The 19,736-nt window shown below is 45.8% G+C and overlaps 1 protein-coding gene across 1 annotated transcript; it reads right to left on the bottom strand.

Annotated features, from left to right (window-relative positions):
• Positions 1-2,138: 2,138 nt before the first annotated feature.
• Positions 2,139-13,389, bottom strand: LOC122541496 (tubulin beta-4B chain). Its single transcript, XM_043678308.1, has 4 exons — positions 13,241-13,389; positions 6,017-6,125; positions 5,430-5,540; positions 2,139-4,869 (listed from the first exon to the last, which is right to left on the bottom strand). Exons 1-4 carry the CDS (start codon positions 13,295-13,297, stop codon positions 3,809-3,811), a joined length of 1,338 nt encoding a protein of 445 aa, XP_043534243.1. The 5' UTR covers positions 13,298-13,389; the 3' UTR covers positions 2,139-3,808.
• Positions 13,390-19,736: the final 6,347 nt, after the last annotated feature.

Here is a 19,736-nt window from a genome sequence, read left to right as displayed (position 1 = left end):
GGTCTGAAGGGCCTGTTCTGCACTGTATTGTTCTATGCTCTAAACTAACAAACCAGCTCTCCCTGCAGGCAGAAATACCTCAGCATCACATGTAACAGCAGCTGCCTTGTGCAGGCAGAGGGCACATGGGGTAAGGGATGGCTTAGGGATCACCCAGGCAATGGTGGAGATATCAGCACATTTACAATATACAGGGAAAGATCAGTCCAATGAAACCTGCATTCACTGGAGTTTAGGCAGAGGAGAGGGGGATTGAAATGTCTAAAATCTTAATGTGGCTGAGCAAACAAAGTATAGGGAGGATATTTCCACTAGAACCAATGGGCAGGGACAGGCTGAGGATAGACTGTAGGGTATGTAGCATTGAGATGGGGGACAGACCACTAAAGTAACCATACATGTGGTCTTAAGGTGTATTTTACACCTGGATTTTACAGCAGATATTCTGAGCAATCTACCAGAGCCACTGCAGTAAGCAGCTTGTGAGGCCAGTGTTTTTGATGAAATGTGAAATCGCTCCCACCTGCTACACACTCAAAACTTTCTATTCGATGTTTTTTCCCCTCTTGGATTGCATGTGAGATAATTTATATTCTGAGTTTTCCTTTTGCTAAGGAGTGCCAAGGATGTTACTATGTTGAAACAGTTAATGAGTAATAAGGACTGTATCTATTATTCGGTTACATTTTTCCAAGAGTTGTTATTCCAATCCTTGCTTTTGTTGTATTTTAATTTATTGGACAAAAAAAAGTGTGTTTTGCTTTCAACTCAGTAGTTTGACCAATTAAATTGTGTTTGGAGTGCAGTAACTCACATTTATCTTTAAAATAAGATAAAAGTTGGATCTGGAATATTTTAAGGGTGTCAATAGAGATGGGGGTGCAGGATATTTCTTCAGAGGCTTGACAGCTTGTGGAATTCACTGGAACACAAGGCTGGGTAACTGAACAGAAACTTTTTAATAAATCTTTCTTTTTAGATTTAAGGCATCAAGGGGTCAGAGGAAAAAAAAACAGGAAAATGTGACATTCAGATGAGAGCCAAATGCTCTAGTTAGTATGTTCATGATGGTGGCTTTTATGGGGAAAAAAGAACATGAAAACATGGGAAGGGTTAAAGCATGAAGCCCACTGGCAATCTGTGGTCTGTGGATGGGATAACCATAGTGGAACATTCTTACACCAATTAGCACAGTAAAGGCTGAAAGGTCACTGGCAAGATGAGATAACAAGTAATAAAGCAAGTTTCTCTGTTAAGTGTTATTATGACAGGATTAGGACCATAAATATTTGGGGCATTGACATTAAAATATCTAATTAATAGTTAGTAGAGTCAGCTTGAGACAAGAGACTATTATAATAGATGGAATAGCTAAATATCTATGACAGGTTAGTCTGGAATGGACGATCACTGTAGCAGAGCTGTTAATAAATATCTAATCATGACATAAGGAAAATATTAAGTAGGGTCTGGAATGAAAGACCATCATTAGCACAAAGTATCTAACCGTGACATTAGAATAACATTAAGTAGAGTGTACAACTAAAGAGATAATGGGAACTAACATCACTGGTTTATTGTGTAGCTAGAGTGAGATACTTTAATATAGTTGGACATGCTGATAAGCTAACAACATGTAAAATAATATAAAAATCCACAGACCCAGAGGTTCAGGGGCATTTGAGGATCTGCTTTCTCAGTCACTGTTTGTTGTTTGGAAATAAGACCTACTTCTTGAGGAACTCTGCATCTCCTGGTGATTCTCTATTTTCTCCACAACACTTTCTGGTCAGGAATAAGATTTACAGAGTTTTATAATCTATCCTCAAAACATTCAAAATGAGAGAGTGAATCTTGAACCACTGGGAGCTGGAAGACCCAATTGCCCAATCTGTTGGGGTCATGCCCCAGAGGGTAGTTTAGGGCAATGCCAATGCAGAGAGGGAATCATGACATTGAGGGAGCAGGGAAAGTTTTCCCCCCTTTCAAACGCAGGGAAGGTTTTTTGAAGAAAAAAAATCACTTCACCCCCACCCCACAAAAGTTTTCATGACTACAGTTTCCCAGCCTTCAGATCTGTGCTCGAGGCCATCGCCCCGCAGAAATGTAGACGACAAAAAAAAACGAAGACAGCAATATATCGCAAAGAAAACTGGTTTTATTTGTCAGTTAAGAAACAGGCCGGCTTTATACTTTTCAATATGAAAAAACAACAAAAAAAAGAGAATGGTGCGATTCATTTAAAAAAAAGTAAAAGGACACTGACAGCAGCAAATGCAAACAAAAAAAAACTTAAAAACCAGAAAGACAGAGCGAATACTCAGTAAGCAGCAGTATGGAAAAACGATCAAGAACATCTATGTCACAATCCTTCAAAGGTTTATTCAAGGCTCAACAGGAAAAAGGACAGCTGCACCCCACCCCCTCAGCCATCAGGGAACAGAAATACCCTTCCCAACAACAACTCGTGACAAGACGAGTAAAAAGTGGAACTTTATAGTGGATTGTTCTCGCCCTCTCAAGAGTTCCTCAGCTAGGAGGGCGGGATTGGCAGTGTGGAATTAACTCATCTCTGCTCCTCAAAGCTGGCTCAGCTATTCTGATGATTTAAAACCAAAATTAAAAAAAATTGTAGGAAAATCCCCAAACAGGGCACATGGAAGGGTAGTGAAGGAGGACAACACAAACTCAACCGGACAGTTTGAAGGAGCAGTTGAAAGATAAACACCGAAATCATACAAAGTTTTACTGCGTCATGGATTTAGCAATCTCACAGACAAGTTGGTAACGGAGAGGGAAAAGTAGCTTTTCTGTACAGCTAGGATAAGACCTTTTAGGGAGTGAAGGGTTTTCGGGCATATTGAAATTGAAAATATCGTTTTTGAGACTGTGGCACTGAATTATCATGTATATCCTTGTTTTCCAGCTCAGCATCACTGGGCATCCATGCAGAGGGCACAATTTCCATGGTGCATCGCACAACTGGGTGGTACATAGAGAACCACACACAGAAACCTGGTTTCAGACCACAAAGCTACACCTAAAAATAAAGCTGTGGGAAAGTCATTTTCTAAATTCCCACTTACTTGGGAAAAGGTTATGCCTCTGATAAATTTCACCTATTTTCAATGCTTCAACCAGCACAGTCCAACTTTACTTTTTATGAATTGGCTGAGGTAGAGGCACTACCACTGCAGAGACCCTCCTCCCGCACCACTAGATTTCACCATGCCTGCTGCTAATTTGCATCATCTGACCCCCTCAAGCACCATGCAATTAGCTCCACTCATCCAGGCTGGTAGGCCCACCACTGAGACAATTGATGCCAGTGTCTCCAATCCTCAGTTTCCATCCATTCCATGTTCCTCATCTCCCTGCTGGTCAACTCCCCTCACCTACCCCCTCCTCCCCAACTTCAATCAAGTGCACCTACCAATGCTTTGAACACAATGAAACAAACAAAATTCACATTACCACACTCAAGACAACTGCAGCCTGTTTCGATTTCAAAACATGCAAATGGGATTCAGGGAAAAGATCTGTTCAGATGTGATGACACTGTGCTTTAGTTTGGGGACTGAGATGATGTCGGACACTGTTTACAACGGCATTTGCCAGCACGGGGGGGTGGAAGTGGGGGTGGGGGGGCGGTAAGGGGCAAAATGAAAGTTTCCTTTGAACTCGAGTCCTGTGGAACTAGAGGGCCCACGGACCTCGCCTGTTTGAAAACGCAATTTTTTTCCTCGCTATTTTGTGTTTTTAAAAAGGATGTTTTATGTACACAAAGGGCGGGCCGAGTCGAGGGCACTCAGGCCTCGTCTTGCTCAATCTCCTCCTCGAACTCTCCCTCCTCCTCAGCGGTGGCATCCTGATACTGTTGGTACTCAGAGACCAGGTCATTCATGTTGCTCTCTGCCTCAGTGAACTCCATCTCGTCCATGCCCTCGCCCGTGTACCAATGCAGGAAGGCCTTGCGCCGGAACATGGCAGTGAACTGCTCAGAGATGCGCTTGAAGAGCTCCTGGATGGCTGTGCTGTTGCCGATGAAGGTGACGGCCATTTTGAGGCCACGGGGTGGGATATCACAGACAGCTGTCTTGACGTTGTTGGGGATCCACTCCACAAAGTAGCTGCTGTTCTTGTTCTGCACGTTCAGCATCTGCTCATCCACCTCCTTCATGGACATGCGGCCCCGGAAGACTGCTGCCACTGTCAAATAGCGCCCGTGGCGTGGGTCGCAGGCCGCCATCATATTCTTGGCATCGAAGACCTGCTGGGTGAGCTCGGGCACCGTTAGGGCCCGGTACTGCTGGCTCCCACGGCTGGTGAGGGGGGCAAAGCCAGGCATGAAGAAGTGCAGGCGGGGGAAGGGCACCATGTTGACTGCCAGCTTACGCAGGTCAGCGTTGAGCTGGCCCGGGAAGCGGAGGCAGGTGGTGACACCACTCATGGTAGCTGAGACCAGGTGGTTCAGGTCGCCATAGGTGGGGGTGGTCAGCTTCAGGGTGCGGAAACAGATATCATACAGCGCCTCGTTATCAATGCAGTAGGTCTCATCAGTGTTCTCTACCAGCTGGTGCACTGACAGGGTTGCATTGTAGGGTTCCACCACCGTGTCTGACACCTTGGGCGAGGGCACCACGCTGAAGGTGTTCATGATTCGGTCCGGGTACTCCTCACGGATCTTGCTGATGAGCAGGGTGCCCATGCCCGAGCCTGTGCCCCCACCCAGTGAGTGGGTCAGCTGGAAACCCTGGAGGCAATCGCAGCTCTCTGCCTCCTTCCTCACTACGTCCAGCACAGAGTCCACCAGCTCTGCCCCTTCTGTGTAATGCCCCTTGGCCCAGTTGTTGCCTGCACCACTCTGGCCTGGAAAACAAAAAAGGTAACGGGGTGAATGAGACAAGCAATTACACACCACCCTGCCCATCAGATGGCACAGCCCTGCACCCAGAGGGCAATCTAGAATCCAGACTGTGGCCAAACATTTAACACAGAAGGGAAACCAGGCTCCACACTCCAGTGAAATGAATGGTGGGATCAGATTGATGCTCCACTTACCATATGCCCAAGATCCAGGCAATGCTGACCCAAATTTAACAATTAGCTCCCCATTTTTCAATGCCAGAATTACCAGATAACTCCCTGATGGTGAGCAAAGGGATACATATCTTGGACACCAGACAAGGCTAGACTGCACCTGACTCAATGACCTGCTCCCTGGTTTCACTTGAAGGACACCCCATCACTGCGTAGTCTCTGTGGTGGATCACAAGCCGATGCTCTGAGGATGCTCCAGCCTCCGTAACATTGAAAACAGTATCTCACAAAAGCGGAGATTCCCAAAATAGGAATGAAGGAATTTTTGCTACCACCCCCTTCCAAAACATACATCTCATTCAGGAAAACCACAAGCAGCCTGTACTTACCAAACACAAAGTTATCCGGTCGGAAGATCTGCCCAAATGGTCCAGAGCGAACGGAGTCCATGGTGCCAGGCTCCAGGTCCACCAGGATGGCACGGGGAACATATTTACCCCCTGCAAAGGAAGACAGGACAGACTTGTTGGGAAAAACCCTTCAACTGCAAATTGCACCCTTCCCCATTTGGTGGATGAACAGAAGAATAATGGAGATGGGGGCCCACACCAAGGGGTTCCCATTACCACAACAGAACTGACAGCAATCTCAATTCAGTGATCGACACGTTAAACATGATGTTCCAGTATCACTAACGGCAGCTTTTCACAATGGGAGAGACAGAATCTACTCCCCAGTAGGAGACCCTGCTTCACCCTCCTCCCATGCCAACAGGAATGCCCCAGTGCCAGGTAGGGCAACAGCTTCTAGCCAATTGCAGAAGAGCTCCCGGTTTCTTTCTCTGCCCCCTCCACACCAAAACAAGTATCCCCCAGGGAGACAGTAAGACATGGAGGGCAGGGAGAGAATGGAGGGGGAAGTACCAGTCTGCAAGGTGATGCCCCTCCCTGCTCCACACAAGATGGCAGGCCAGTACCTGATGCCTCGTTGTAGTAGACATTAATACGATCCAGCTGCAGGTCACTGTCGCCATGGTAGGTACCAGTTGGGTCAATGCCATGCTCATCACTGATGACTTCCCAGAACTGTGGAGGAGAGCAGAAACAGCAGTTACAGTACAGCCTGCCTTTTTCATTTGCATCTTCCTTTGTGCACAGGAAAGAAAGTGCATATTCGTTTCTCAGAAATCAGAGTCAACTGGCCCAGCTTCAGCTTAAACAAGGCCCTGCAGTTAACTGTCAGTCATCAGTTAACTGGTGCATTCTCCAGCACAACAACTCAATTAATCAGAGTCCACTTGCCACCCATTCTAATTAAGATATAACTCCACGTTACACTGGGGTCCTTGCAAACATTCTGACAATTGCAAAATGAGTAGGCTTCAATAAAGTACCTTATTTAATTAATGTCAAGGTCACCCTGGGCCCCAGCAATGAACAGGGACAAAAATGGCACCATTTCTCAGGCTCACCACATGAGAATCACTGCTAAAAATCGCAGAAACAAAAAGGAACAGCACAATGGGCTACAACAAGGAGCATTCATACTAGTCGCCACATGTGGTGTTTTAAAATAAAAATCAGGATTTGAAATCGGAGACACAGCAGATAATTCCCCAGTCGCAAGAGTGTAACGCGAATCACTCCAAACACAGGCACCAGTCAGACACTGCACTGTGCCAGCGCTGAACACTGGCATTCAGTGGACCAGGGGAAAAAAATCAAGCCTGAGAAAGACAAAGGAATTGCAGTGCATTGAAATACCCAATGAGTGCCAGACTGATAGAGGCTGATGCAGGTTTATTAATAGACCATTACATTATTTTCAAATACGACAAAACAATGGACGCAATCTCAGGCACACAAAGCAACACCTCCTTTCTCCTTCACCCACAGTCAGTCTCACAGCAATTTGTGCACCCATTCGCTAACAATCACAGTTCCTGTCTTTCTCGCTCAAAATTCCCTCGATAACATTTTGTAGAAAAAGAAAATCAGAACCCCCAGATCCCCCCACCAACCCCATTTAAGGCACAGAAGGGAGGGGGAGGGGGGAAGCAAAGTATCCCTGGTAACAGGGCGTTGCCAGGGAACATATTCCAGCAAGGAACACTGAACAGAGCTCCTAGAATGGAAATCAGAAGCTGGGAGCAGATAGAAGATTCCAGAAGTAGAGCTTACAATCTCAAAGATCACACAATTGAGGTGGGGAAATGCAGTGAATGTGCAGATTTGATGGGAGGAAATAATTGGATTTTTATTTGTGTGGAGAGAATCCATTCAAGCGACTAGCATTGGAAAAGCAATGTGCAGAATGTGGGAAAATAAAATCTGAAATATGCCAGTGAGCCAAACGAAATATCAACAACACCCCCCCCCCCCACCGCCTATTTTTCTGTATGAAAACATATTGCTCATAGAATCAAGGATGAGCTCATTTGCCCACCTCACCAATCCCACTGTCTAGACAGCCAGCGTTATGAGAACATGGCTGCCTGACTCTTGTGGTCTGCTGCAGCAGCTTGATTCAAACAGCCACGTTGGCAAAGGTTTGGGGAAAATAGCTTGAAAATTCAGCAGCAGATTGAGGTAGTGTTAGCATGTGGAGGAGTGTAGTAGCAGGGAGAGTGAGACACACGTACACAGTCAGGAGAAGGAACATTTGCAGCAAGCTCCAGACAAGTTGCCCCACCCCAACCAGTCCCTTGCTTCCCCGTCAGACTGAATGACAAAAGAACAGACAAAAGAGAAAAATCCCATCCATTCAGCTGGTTACTGCATTCCTGCACAAGGAATCAGCAGGGCAAAATCCCAACAACAAAATGATAGGAGAAATAAAATGAACCGCGTTCAAGACATCTATTGTTTCTTTGTAACCCCTCAGAGATGAGTACCCTAATTAAACTGCTGAGGGGATGGTTTCAAAGCTATGACTCAATCACATTAGTTCAGAAATAAGACCCAGACAACATGACTGGCTAAGGCTGTGTGTGAAATTACTGTATTTGAACAAAGGCGGAGAGCACATGAGACAATCCGGCTTTGTTCCCGTCTGCTTCCCTTCCCAGTCCTTGCCCCCTCGGTAGCCCAGGGTCCCTCAGGCTAGCTACTTAGCAAATTTCACACACTTCAGAGCTGACCTCAAGCCAGGAACCTTGGGATGCATACAGAAAAGGATGCTAGAGACATTCAGCAGGTTGAGAGACAGACACTGCCTTAAACCTGAATTCCCTTTCCTCTACCCCAGCCCTCCCGACACTATTTTGCTGTAGACATTTAAGGGGTTTTTAAAACATGGCAATCCTCCCTTCCTGAGGTAACATGTCCAATTTACAGGATGTACCTTCACTCAGCGAGTCGTTAGTTCATGGAATGCCCTGCCAGTAACAGTGGTGGACTCTCCCTCTTTATGGGCATTTAAGAGGGCATTGGATAGGTATATGGAGGATAGTGGGTTAGTGTAGTTTAGGTGGGCTTGGATCGGCGCAACATCGAGGGCCCAAGGGCCTGTACTGCGCTGTGTTCTTCTATGTTCTATGTTCTATGTACCAAAGTACATCCATATGCCATTTCTCAGGACATAACCTCGCACATTCTATATTCTACACAAGATGGTTTGTCATCAGCTCTCTGATCTCAAGAGTTCATGCTTGACCCTTCACCTCCCCAAAGTGTGGCCCCTGGTCACCAAAAGGAGGAATCTGATTTTCTTCTTGCTCATCACATCCCTCTCCAGCCACCCAACAAATCTCTGAACTGCCGAGGCACAGATATAAAGCATAAACCTAAATCTCGCATGTAGTCAGACTCACTGGGATTAGAATGGATGGACGTGTGATGGCCTGCATGGATATGCAGGGCCTCTGGCCCGGATGTTAAAAAACTAACTGGGTAGCAACTAGCTCCATGAGCTGCAGATGGTCTGTCACCCTTGCCAGCTCATGAGCATTGAGTCCTGCCATCCCAGGGTTGAGATCTGCCAACTTGGCAGAGAACAGACACAGCCCAAGTCCTCTGTTGGATAGGATTGTCTTCTTGATGCTAGAAAACGTGACGACTGTGCAAAAGCCTTCTGCTTCACCAAACAAAGACAGACAGTCATCACAGTGAAGGGACAGAGAGGGGGAGGGAGAGGTAGAAGTGTACAGATCAAGGAGAGATACTCTTTAATCAATGGTCTGCTCTTTAAAAGGATTGAAAATGGTTCAAACACCACAATGCAACAATCTGGTAGCTTTACTGAAAAGACGAGTAATTACCATGTAAGCAGTTTTAATTGAAGACAAATCTTTATGGTATTAATTATAGCAAAATCATTTCTGCATCTGTAGGAATTCAGGAGTATGAGTATGAGAGAGAGGGGGGAGACAGACACACACTGATCTCAGTCTTCTCAAATTAAAAAGTCATAATTTCCAAATTAAAAAGGACAGCCTTTCAATGAGTGTGCCAACTACTGATACTGTTTCCAGGATTACCACTGTCTCTTATCAGAAAGATTTCACACAGGGGCGGTCTTGGTCTGGCTCACTCACTTCAAGCACCATCTGCTTGAACCAAAGGGGTCACATTCAGTCCAAGACAATGAAAGGTCTGCACTGTGAGGGGCTACTGGCCAACTCAGTCACCACCATTACCATATTCCTGAAGGAGGGCTTATACCCAAAACCTCGATTCTCCTGCTCCTTTGATGCTGCCTGACCTGCTGCTCTTTTCCAGCAACACATTTTTCAGCTCTAATCTCCAGCATCTGCAGGCCTCACTTTCTCCATTTTCCCCCAAACTCAAGCAGCCAATCTCACAGGACCCATGTTGGAATGATCTTTTCAGATATTTTATCCAAGGGTGCTTGGCCCATCATGTCCAACAGTATGTTCTCATTGCCCTGTCTACAAGATTAGCACCAAATCAAGAGACATGAGACCAAGGTGACTTGTCAGACTTGATAGTTATTCCTACTATACACACTGCTGAAAGAGAAGGCATTGTGTTGTATCATCTTTCAACCACCAGGACCAAGAATACAAAATCTCAGGGATAAAATAACAGTAAAAAAAGGAAAACAAAGTAAAGCATAATTGAAAGAATTAGTGAAAATGCAAAGCTTTCACTCACTCAATTTTCACTCAAAGTTGATAATTACCTAACAGTGAAAGGTATATGTAATAGCAGAACCCTCAAACCAGCCCACAACTATTGGATTGGAATCAAAACCATAAAAAGAAACGAGAGACGTAGTTTTTTTTAAATTAAGCAAAGAACTCTGTGCAGTGCAAAGATAGATTAGACATAAATGGAAAAGATGTCACACATTTGATCATGAAACCAGACAAAGGTCAAGTGAGTTGGAACAATTTGGAAAAGTTAAATGGAATTTGGAACAGTTCAATGCAATGGGATACAAAGTGTAAGATTACCCAAAATGGGAGTTTGCATATTGTTAATTACACTGTTAACCTCTTCACAAAAGGTGCTACTACACAAGTTATTTGCATGTCTTAGTCCAGGATGTGGTTACTGATCCAGTCTATTGATGTAACTGAATGGTGTGCCAATGGCCTATTGATGAGCAGTGAATGGTGATTAATTGCCCCATTTGTCTGTGGCGCATAGACCATTTTATCCTGTTATATACTGTATCGCTTCAGTATTTCATAATTCCCACCTTGTTGCTGACCTACAGAAAGCAAATCATACCGAGACACCCCCCCCCCCCTCCTCCCATTTCCTGTCAATGCGATTTCCACTGCATGCTGGCGGGGGTGTGGAGAGAACGCCCTCTCTAATAGACTCCACCATACCTTTGGCATGTGGACACAAGCCTGTAAAACACAAGCCGAGCTACATTTGAATAATGCCCTCAGCAGAGGTCACAGGATTACAAGTTAGACAGAAGGCTCACGGTCTTTTTAATAAAAATTCGTACTGAAACGGTGCTGGGGAACGGACCAAAAAGATCATCGCAGTCAGTGGATTCTGAAAGGGGATCAATCCTCTGTTTTGCATGTACCAAGTCCTCGCAGCAGCCTCACATTGAGAGGAAATGGGTGGACAGGTCATCCCAGAGAAGTGTGAAAACCATGTGGTCCCTCACATCTCAAGAGTGTTTACAGCAGCAGCACCACAGGCCAGGCAGCCCCTTATAAACCCTTCCCCAGCCAAGAACACAACCCAGGCTACCCCCTCATGTGAACAGAGGAGGAAAAAGGATCAGATGCGGAATTTCCAATGTACAATGTTGCAAACAGCACTTTTCAAGTAAATCCTGCTGATATTTTGAAGCGATCGGGGAGATATCAAACTAAAAATTAACTTTTAAAAGCGTGTTCAATAGAAGATGAATTAGTGTGTAATTTAGTTACTGCACCTTGCACAGAAATAGACGAGAGGGTGAAGTTTTATTTTTTAAAAATCACTTGGCAAGCATTCCTGGAGGGTTACTCACGCATTCCTCACCAACACGGATTGGGGACTAGATACTGGACAAACAGCGAGCAAAATTATGTCTACACGCGGGTATTGGTGACTAAACGGACTTTCAGTATTCCTCAACCGCCAGTATTGAGGCGACGGGCCGAACAGCCTCCGATAAACTGCACGCAAGTCCCTCCGGTGAAACGGGGATGATTATGAGGTTGAAATTAAAAATAATCCACTGGGGAGGTCAGAATGACGCAGAGCTGGCGATGAAATTGAGGTCAGTGTTACAGTGTAGCAGGAGATGGAAACCTGGAGCAGAATCTGTCCCAGGAGAGTCCAGCAACCCCCCGGCGCAAACTTCCACAAGTAGCTGAAGGCAAGATATCCTATGATATATAGATATTTTCTATCTAGATTGAATAGACACTTAGGATCCCAGCTCCTGGGATTGCAGGAGACAGGTCCCAGAAATTGAACCTGGCCCGAGAAATCCTGTGTTTCCTTTTGTTACCATTGAACTTTATGATTACAGATGTAACTTTCTGAATTCAGGATTGTATCTCTGACTCCCAATTCCCCACACAAAGCTCAATAACCTTACTGGATGAAGAGGCCAGGGCTGCTCTCTAACCACGAGAGACTAGAAAGGGGTGGGAAGTCAAAGGGCGGGGGAATCTACATTTTCAAAAGAATTTTGAATTCAAAAAAAGTGCGAAAGTGCCGTTTGGCGCCTCTCCTCCCGCAGCCCATTGGCTAGCGCTGGTTTTGGCGCCTCTACAATTTCCCTCCAACCGCTCCGCCCAATAGGAGCTCGGTTCACGGCAGTTACGACTAAAAGCTCAGATCCCCTCAGGAATCTAGTCTACAGAGACCAACTATGATGGATTCCGACAACTGACCCCATTCCCACCCGCCCCCCCCAAGAGACCCTCCTTATTCCCAACCTTCTAGACCCTCAAACAAAAAAATTTTTCCCTGTCCCTGATCAATCTTCCCCCCGCCATCTGAATTCCAGGATCGATTAAACATTAAAACTTTTCACTTTTTGTAAAAAAAAAAATCACTGAGTAGGATATTTAAGATTTCCCTTTGTAGCACAATCCTGAACAGCAACTTGCTCAACCCGTTACTTCTAGATAACGGAGTGCAACATTGTACAATCACATTACAGCGCCTTACCCACTCAGCAGGTTCAATGCAGCGTTAAAACCGGTCGCCAACTCACCACAACTTAATCCTAAAACAAGCCTTCCTCCCTTGCAGTTCACCATTAATCTCACAAATATCTTTTACACAGCCCGTTCCCCCCCACCTTTTACTGGATTTAGGCCCTAATAAAATGCAACGTTAAAGGTTTAAGAGAACAAAATGTCGAGTGTGGGTCAAAAATGAACATATCTTCTAACATGCGAATTTAAAAGTGAACAGGCAAATTGCATTTCCAAAGGACTCCCTGCCTAATCCCTCTTTAAGAACATGTGGACACGTCGGTGATAGCATTGACCTGTACGGACTTTCAAATTCCTGCAGCATTTCCACCTCACCAACGCACACGGAGCTCAATCGAAAACAATATTCGGGTTAATACATTTGCTGAAACGAAAAATAATCATTGATCGATCTGGAGCCTCTTGCTGAAATGATCGAGATTACACTACCCCATTCCACCCCCTCCCCCCTCCAGACCACAGCAAGAGTCCGCTTATCGGAACCCAAGTCCCGTTGGAAATTGAACATAAATTACAAGAATAAAATCTCCAGATTTTGACTTGGCTTTTTACCTTGGCCCCGATTTGATTGCCACACTGCCCGGCTTGTACGTGCACAATTTCCCTCATTGTCAAGAGTTTGTTTTCTAAAAAAAATCACACAAGAAGAAACCCGAATAAAGCACAGCACACACTTCTGCACAGTGTAACTGCACTGGCAATGTAACTCGAGGCGCCTCGCAACAAAGCTTATAAAGGGGGTGGTGCCGCCACCGCCAGCTCCCCCGTCCTATTGGACGGAGAGCACACGTGGCCCTGGGACTGGCCTGCCATTGGACACGAAATGTTGCAGTAATTAACCAGTGATGTCACGCAGGGGCCGCATGGACAGACTCTGGGAGTTGGAGTTCCGTTCCACTGTAAGGCCAAAAGCAGCAAGTCATCTCGCTCTGCAAACAGAGATCTCTCAATTCATCAGGGCCTTAGGGTATCCCAGAGAGCATTGGAGGGAGGGTCATTGAATGCAGCTGAGGCCCACTCCAATAGATTTTCAATCTTTCACTTCATTGTGGGAGGTCTGGGAACCCTGGGAAGGCACCTTGGAAAGGTTCATTTACCTACTCTCCCATGGACTCAGCCGTATCATTGGGATGGTTAAGAGTTGACCATATTGCTGTAGGTCTGGAGGCCTGACCAGGCAAGGACAGCAGATTTCCATCCATCCATTAGGAATCCAAATGGGGTTTTACACTTGTATGAACAAATTGCTGCAGATGCTGGAATCTGTACTGAAAACAACAAATGCTGGTGATCAGGCAGCATCCATGGAGAGAGAGGAAGCTAATGTTTCGAGACTAGTTGACTCTTCATCAGAGCTGAGTTCATCAGAGTTTTTACAGTTTCTGCTTTGCCCAGTTTCTGTCTCACTTTCACACTATGCTCCTTCCAGGACTTAGCAAATGCCCCAGCCCCTCCAAACCATCTTCCCAGCGCCTTCAGGTAATCTGTCCTGAAAGTGAAGGGAGGAAAGGATCAGTCGGCCCAGTTCCCAAAGAACATGGCCTCGCTCTTGCCTCGATTTCCCTTGGCTCCTGAGGCTAGTTCAAAGTGGTCACAGATGCTCCTGAGTTTGTCCACTGACAGTGGATCTGAGCAGAAAACGGTGACCTCATCCATGTGCAGGTTCCTGCTGCCTAGAATAGTGACCCCTTTTAGGCTCACATCCTTCCTGATGGACTCCCCAAAGGGCTCTATACAACCCACAAATAAGGCAGGAGAGAGTGGGCAGCACTGCCTGACTCCAGATCTGATCAGGAAGCTTTCTGATTCCCAGCCCGCACTAACAATGTTGGTGAAGAGCAGTTGGATCCAATTGCAGATTCCCTCCCCAGAGCCCATTTTGGACAGCATGTCCCACACGTAGGTGTACAATACCCTGTCAAAGGCCTTCTCCTGCTCCAGGCTGATGAGGCAGGCATCCACCCCCCTGTCCTGCACATTGGCGATTGTATCGCTGAGGAGCACGAGACTCTCAGAGATTGTCCTGCCCATTACAGCACAGATTTGAATCGCCGATCCCAGAGCAGACCTGACCCAGTTGATGATGACCTTAGAGAGGATTTTTTAATCTGCATTCAGCAATGAGATTGGTAGCCAATTTCTAATTCCCTCCCTCTTCCCGTTCTACTTGTAGATGAGGGTGTCTTTCCTCATGGATTCACTCACGGTACCTGCCAGAAGCATATTGCAGTCCCACAGAGCCGAATACAACTCGGCCGGTGAGCCATCACTTCCTGGAATTTTATTCTTTTCAAAGGACTGGAGAGCCTTGGTCAGCTCACCCATAGATAACTGCTTGTCCAGACTCTCCTGCGTACTGTCCTCTAAGACCTCCGTGATACAGGACAGGAATGACTGGGAGGCCGTGCTGTCAGTGGGCTTTGTGTCATACAGACTGGCATAGAAGGATTTGCTGATCCTCAGGATGTCAGACTGAGATGGTGTTACCAAGCCATCTTCTTCCTTCAGGCTGCTGAGCACAGAGCTCTCCTTGTGCACCTTCTGGAAGAAGAAACGCGAGCATGCCTCATTCTGCCCTCCAGTGCGAACCCTGGACTGGAAGATTATCTTGGAGGCCTCCAAGGCAAAGAGCAAGGCTTGCTGGCCCTTCAGCTCCTGGAGATCCTCTGTGATATCCACCCCCATTGTCTGCAGCAGGAACAGGTTCTGCATGGTGTTCTGAAGTTTGGACAGTTTTGCTCACCTCCCTCTCACCTTCTGAACACCTTTGAGGATAAAGAACCTCTTGATGTTCCCTTTTACTGATTCCCACCTGTTCGATGGAGACTCAAAAGAGGGGCTTCATGGTTCGCCAACCTGTGCAATCCCTTTTGAGCTCCTCAATGTTTTCTGAGGTGAACAGTTTCACATTCAGCTTCCATGTCATCCTGTAGGTGACAGTCGGCCAGCAGGAGGCAATGGTCAGAAAAGAACATCCCCCCTTCGCCACCAAAACCCAGATCCGCATCAATCCGCATCAATGATGCAGTTGAAGTCTCCAGCCAGAATGACCAGCCTGAGCATAGCCAGCAGCAGGGGGAGCTGCTGCAGGAGAACCAGCCATATCAGGAGATACAGTACATGGTATTAATCTCAGGGAAGCACTTGAATCATAGAATCCCTACAGTGTGGAAATAAGCCCAACAAGTCCACACCAACCCTCCGAAGAGTAACCCACCCTTTACCCTACATTTACCCCTGACTAATTTACCTAACCTACACATCCCTGAACACGATGGGCAATTTAACATGGCCAACCTGCACATCTTTAGACTGTGGGAGGAAACCCACACAGAAATGGGGAGAATGTGCAAACTCTACACAGTTACCAGAGGCTGGAATCGAACCCAGGTGCCTGGCACTGAGGCAGCAGTGCTAACCATTGAAGCCTCTGTGCTGTTTCTGTACATTCTGTTTATTCCAAACTTTAAACCAAAAGCAACCCACCCATCTCCCATGTTCAGGTGGATATAAACGATCCCAAGACCTCATTTCAAAAAGCAAGGAAGTTTCTTCTGGTGGCTTGCCCAATATTTACCCCTCAATCAACATCTCTCTCTCTCTCTCTCACTCACACACACAAAAGAATCAGAATATATAGCTTGAGCTCCCTACATTAACACTCTCACTACTCCTCATTGATTCCTGAAACATTTGAGGTTATAGTTTTTGTCAAATGCACTGTATAAATGTCAATCTTTTTCTCAGCTTATCTGAAATTTTGACAGGATTGATCACACATCCTCCTCTAACACCTCCCTCCCTCTGTCATCATGATCCACCTGCTTGAGACTTTATTGGTTGGGTTCAGTTCTTGGCTGTTGAATTCTAGCCAGGAAGACAGAGGTCATTACATTCTCTGGTTCCTACAACAATATCTATGCTGTTTCCTTGGAGTTCCATGCTCACCTCTTGCACAACCGTTTCTAATCCTTCCTAATTCTCATCCACGTACCCCACCCCCGGTGACACCTCCCAATGTCACTGTGTGTGCTTTCCCAGCCAAGCCCCAGTTCTGCCTCCTCTCCCTCGACTCCTCAACCCTCAAAGTTGTCAGACATCCAGTCAGAGAGTCATACAGCTTAGAAACAGACCCTTCTAGTCCAACCAGTCTATGCCGACCATAATCACAAACTGAACTAGTCCCATCTGCCTGCACTTGGCCCATATTCCTCCAAGCCTTTCTTATTCATTAATTTATCTCAGTGTCTTTTAAATGTTGTATCTGTACTTCCATCCACCACTTCTTCTCTCAGTTCATTCCACACACGAACCACTTTCTGTGTAAAATAAAATTGCCCCACCTCTACAACTCCAAGTGCGATAATAGTAATTAATTAAATTTGTCCATGGGCATCATTGGTAATGCCAGCATTTATTGCCCAGAGGGCATTTTAGAGTCAGCCACACTGCTGTGGGTCTGGAGTCATGTGAAAGCCAGCTAATTTCCCAATGAAGTTATTAGAAAGACAGATGGGTTTAGATGACAGTGGTTACATTGGGCTAGGTTTTAATTAATCAAAAACAGATTTCCACCATCTGCTGTGGCGGGATTTGAACCCATGACCCCAGAACATGAGTGTGGGCTTCTAGATTAAAGGGAAGGGAAATTCTGGAATGTGTTCTCCCTAAAAATACAGATGGTGAGTCACTTGAGGTTTTCAGGACTGAGTTTGACTTCTGCTCAGGCAGGATTGTGGAAGTAAGGAAGGCGTGCGGAGTTAAGTGTAGATCAACCACGATCAAATTGAGCATGAGAATGGACTTGAGAGGCTGAGTGGACACTCCCTCATTATGTGTACCACATGAGCCAATGTCATTATGAGAGGGGATGATCGATTAATTTTGAATCAATGCAGGAGCTGGTTGTAAACTCGGAACATGTTGAAATCTAAGCAGTTGCAGATTGGTCAGACTAAAATGTGTATCTTTAATATTTTCGAATGCTTGGTAAATGAAATAGGTGCATCGCATCCCAGCAAGCCTCTTGGAGTAGGAAGTAAGATTTAAAAAAAAAAGCAGCTGTTTAAAAATAAATGACCTACATTTTTCTCCCTCTGGGTGAATTGTGAATCACCTCGAATTCTGCAGATTGAGCAGGCAGTGTGAACTGATTCTACTGCTTAAATGATTAATTCCCTTGTTTCATTCTGCAAGGCTGAAACTGTGGAGCATCTCACTGTCAGGACTGAGCACCAGGGACTGGCACTGAGTGGGCAGCGTTGAAGTGAGAGGGTCAAAGGCAATGTGAGAGGTCGGGCAAAGATTATACAAAATGTAGGACCAGTCGGAGCTGGAATTACTGAAGAGCTCCACTCACAGAAGCTAAAATTTGCAGATGGCCAAGAAACCAGAGGAGGCCATTAAACCCCTCATGACATTTCTGGTCCTCTTTAAGAGCAATTCAGTGTCCTGCCCTCATCTTTTCCCCATTGCCCTGCAATGTTTTTTTCAGATAATGATCTTATTTCCTTTCGAGTGTCATGATCTAATGTCCCCTTTGTACAACCCAATCGAGTCCAGGGTATTACACAGATTCTGTGGCCACTCCCAGTTCAGCTTCCTACTATCTCTGCACTGGTCAGGAGTCAGTGAAGCTCCTTCTTACAGGCAGTTACCAGACCCCACGTCAATCAATTTCAGAGTTCACTGTTCAATGTCAAAATGATTCCGACTAGTTGCATGTCCCCAGTCTGCCCCAATTGTAAAGGCTGGAGGAATGAACTTCCTTAATGGTGCTGTTGTGATGCCATGGTAATATCCCTACCTCCGAGTCAGGAGGCCCAGACTCAAGTGCCATTGCTCCCGGAGTGTGTAATAACAGGTTGGTTAAAAATATCCAATCATGTCCTGTGTTATACAAGTGTCCAGTGCTCTCCTGGTTTGCTATATTGAGTTGTATGACCTGTCTGTCAGTCCTGGCACAGGGGGCTAGTGCCCTTAGCTCTGAGGGACTTGAGCCTAGCGTTCTAGAGTGATATATCTCTGGGGCAATTTTCAGTTGCATCCGCTGGCAGGTGGATGGCTGCTCTGAAGCAGAAAGAAGGTATAGTTGTACCTGTTATCCTAATCCATATTCAGTTGAGATCACTAATTTAAGTAAAAAGACTACCTAGTCAGCATGCTGATGGTGGGGCTTTGCTGTGTGTGAATCGATTGTTATATTCCCTACATTTATTACAGGACTGTGTAATGTAAGGGGTCTGTTTCCAGAGATCCTGTTCACCCAGCTGCTCAAAACTGGGGTCTCATTAATCTCCAGGGATCATGGTGACTGCTACAGCTTCCTGAGAGCTTCCATGGTGAAGAATCTTCCACAATCACCATCAGTTCAAAGGTCAGTGTTACAGCAATCTGTGATGCTTTGACGCTATAATGTGTTTGAGATTTTGGAGAAGGTTTGTAGCTCAGGTTGCGGATCAGGTTGTCTGCTTGCCCGCTGAGCTGGTGGGTTTGTTCTCAACCATTTCATAACCATGCTCGGTAATATCATCAGTGAGCCTCCGGTGAGGCGTTGGGGCTCTGTCCTGCTTGTTATTTATGTGTCTCGGTTTGTTGTGGTGGGTGATATCATTTCCAATTCTGGGTCTAAGAGGTTGGTAAATGGGGTCCAAATCGATATGTTTGTTAATGGAGTTCCAGTCTGAATGCCAGGCCTCTAGGAATTCCCGTGCATGTCTATGTTTAGCGTGTCCCTCTTTATCTGTGTGCATGTCTACCAGTGATAGTTGATCATGTCTGTTGGTCGCTAGTTGGTGCTCACTGTCCTGGTGGCTACTTTCCTGCCCGTTTGTCCAATGTAATGTTTGTTGCAGTCCTTGCAGGGTATTTTGTATATGACTAGGTAAAAACAATGACTGCAGATGCTGGAAAGCAGATTCTGGATCAGTGGTGCTGGAAGAGCACAGCAGTTCAGGCAGCATCTGAGGAGCAGTAAAATCAACATTTCGGGCAAAAGCCCTTCATCAGGAATACAGGCAGAGTGCCTGAAGGGTGGAGAGATAAATGA

This window comes from Chiloscyllium plagiosum, chromosome 37 (genome assembly GCF_004010195.1).
Source record: "Chiloscyllium plagiosum isolate BGI_BamShark_2017 chromosome 37, ASM401019v2, whole genome shotgun sequence".
Lineage (NCBI taxonomy): Eukaryota > Metazoa > Chordata > Chondrichthyes > Orectolobiformes > Hemiscylliidae > Chiloscyllium > Chiloscyllium plagiosum.
The sequence above is the reverse complement of the archived record's forward strand: the minus strand, read 5'-3'. Positions and strand labels throughout refer to the sequence as shown.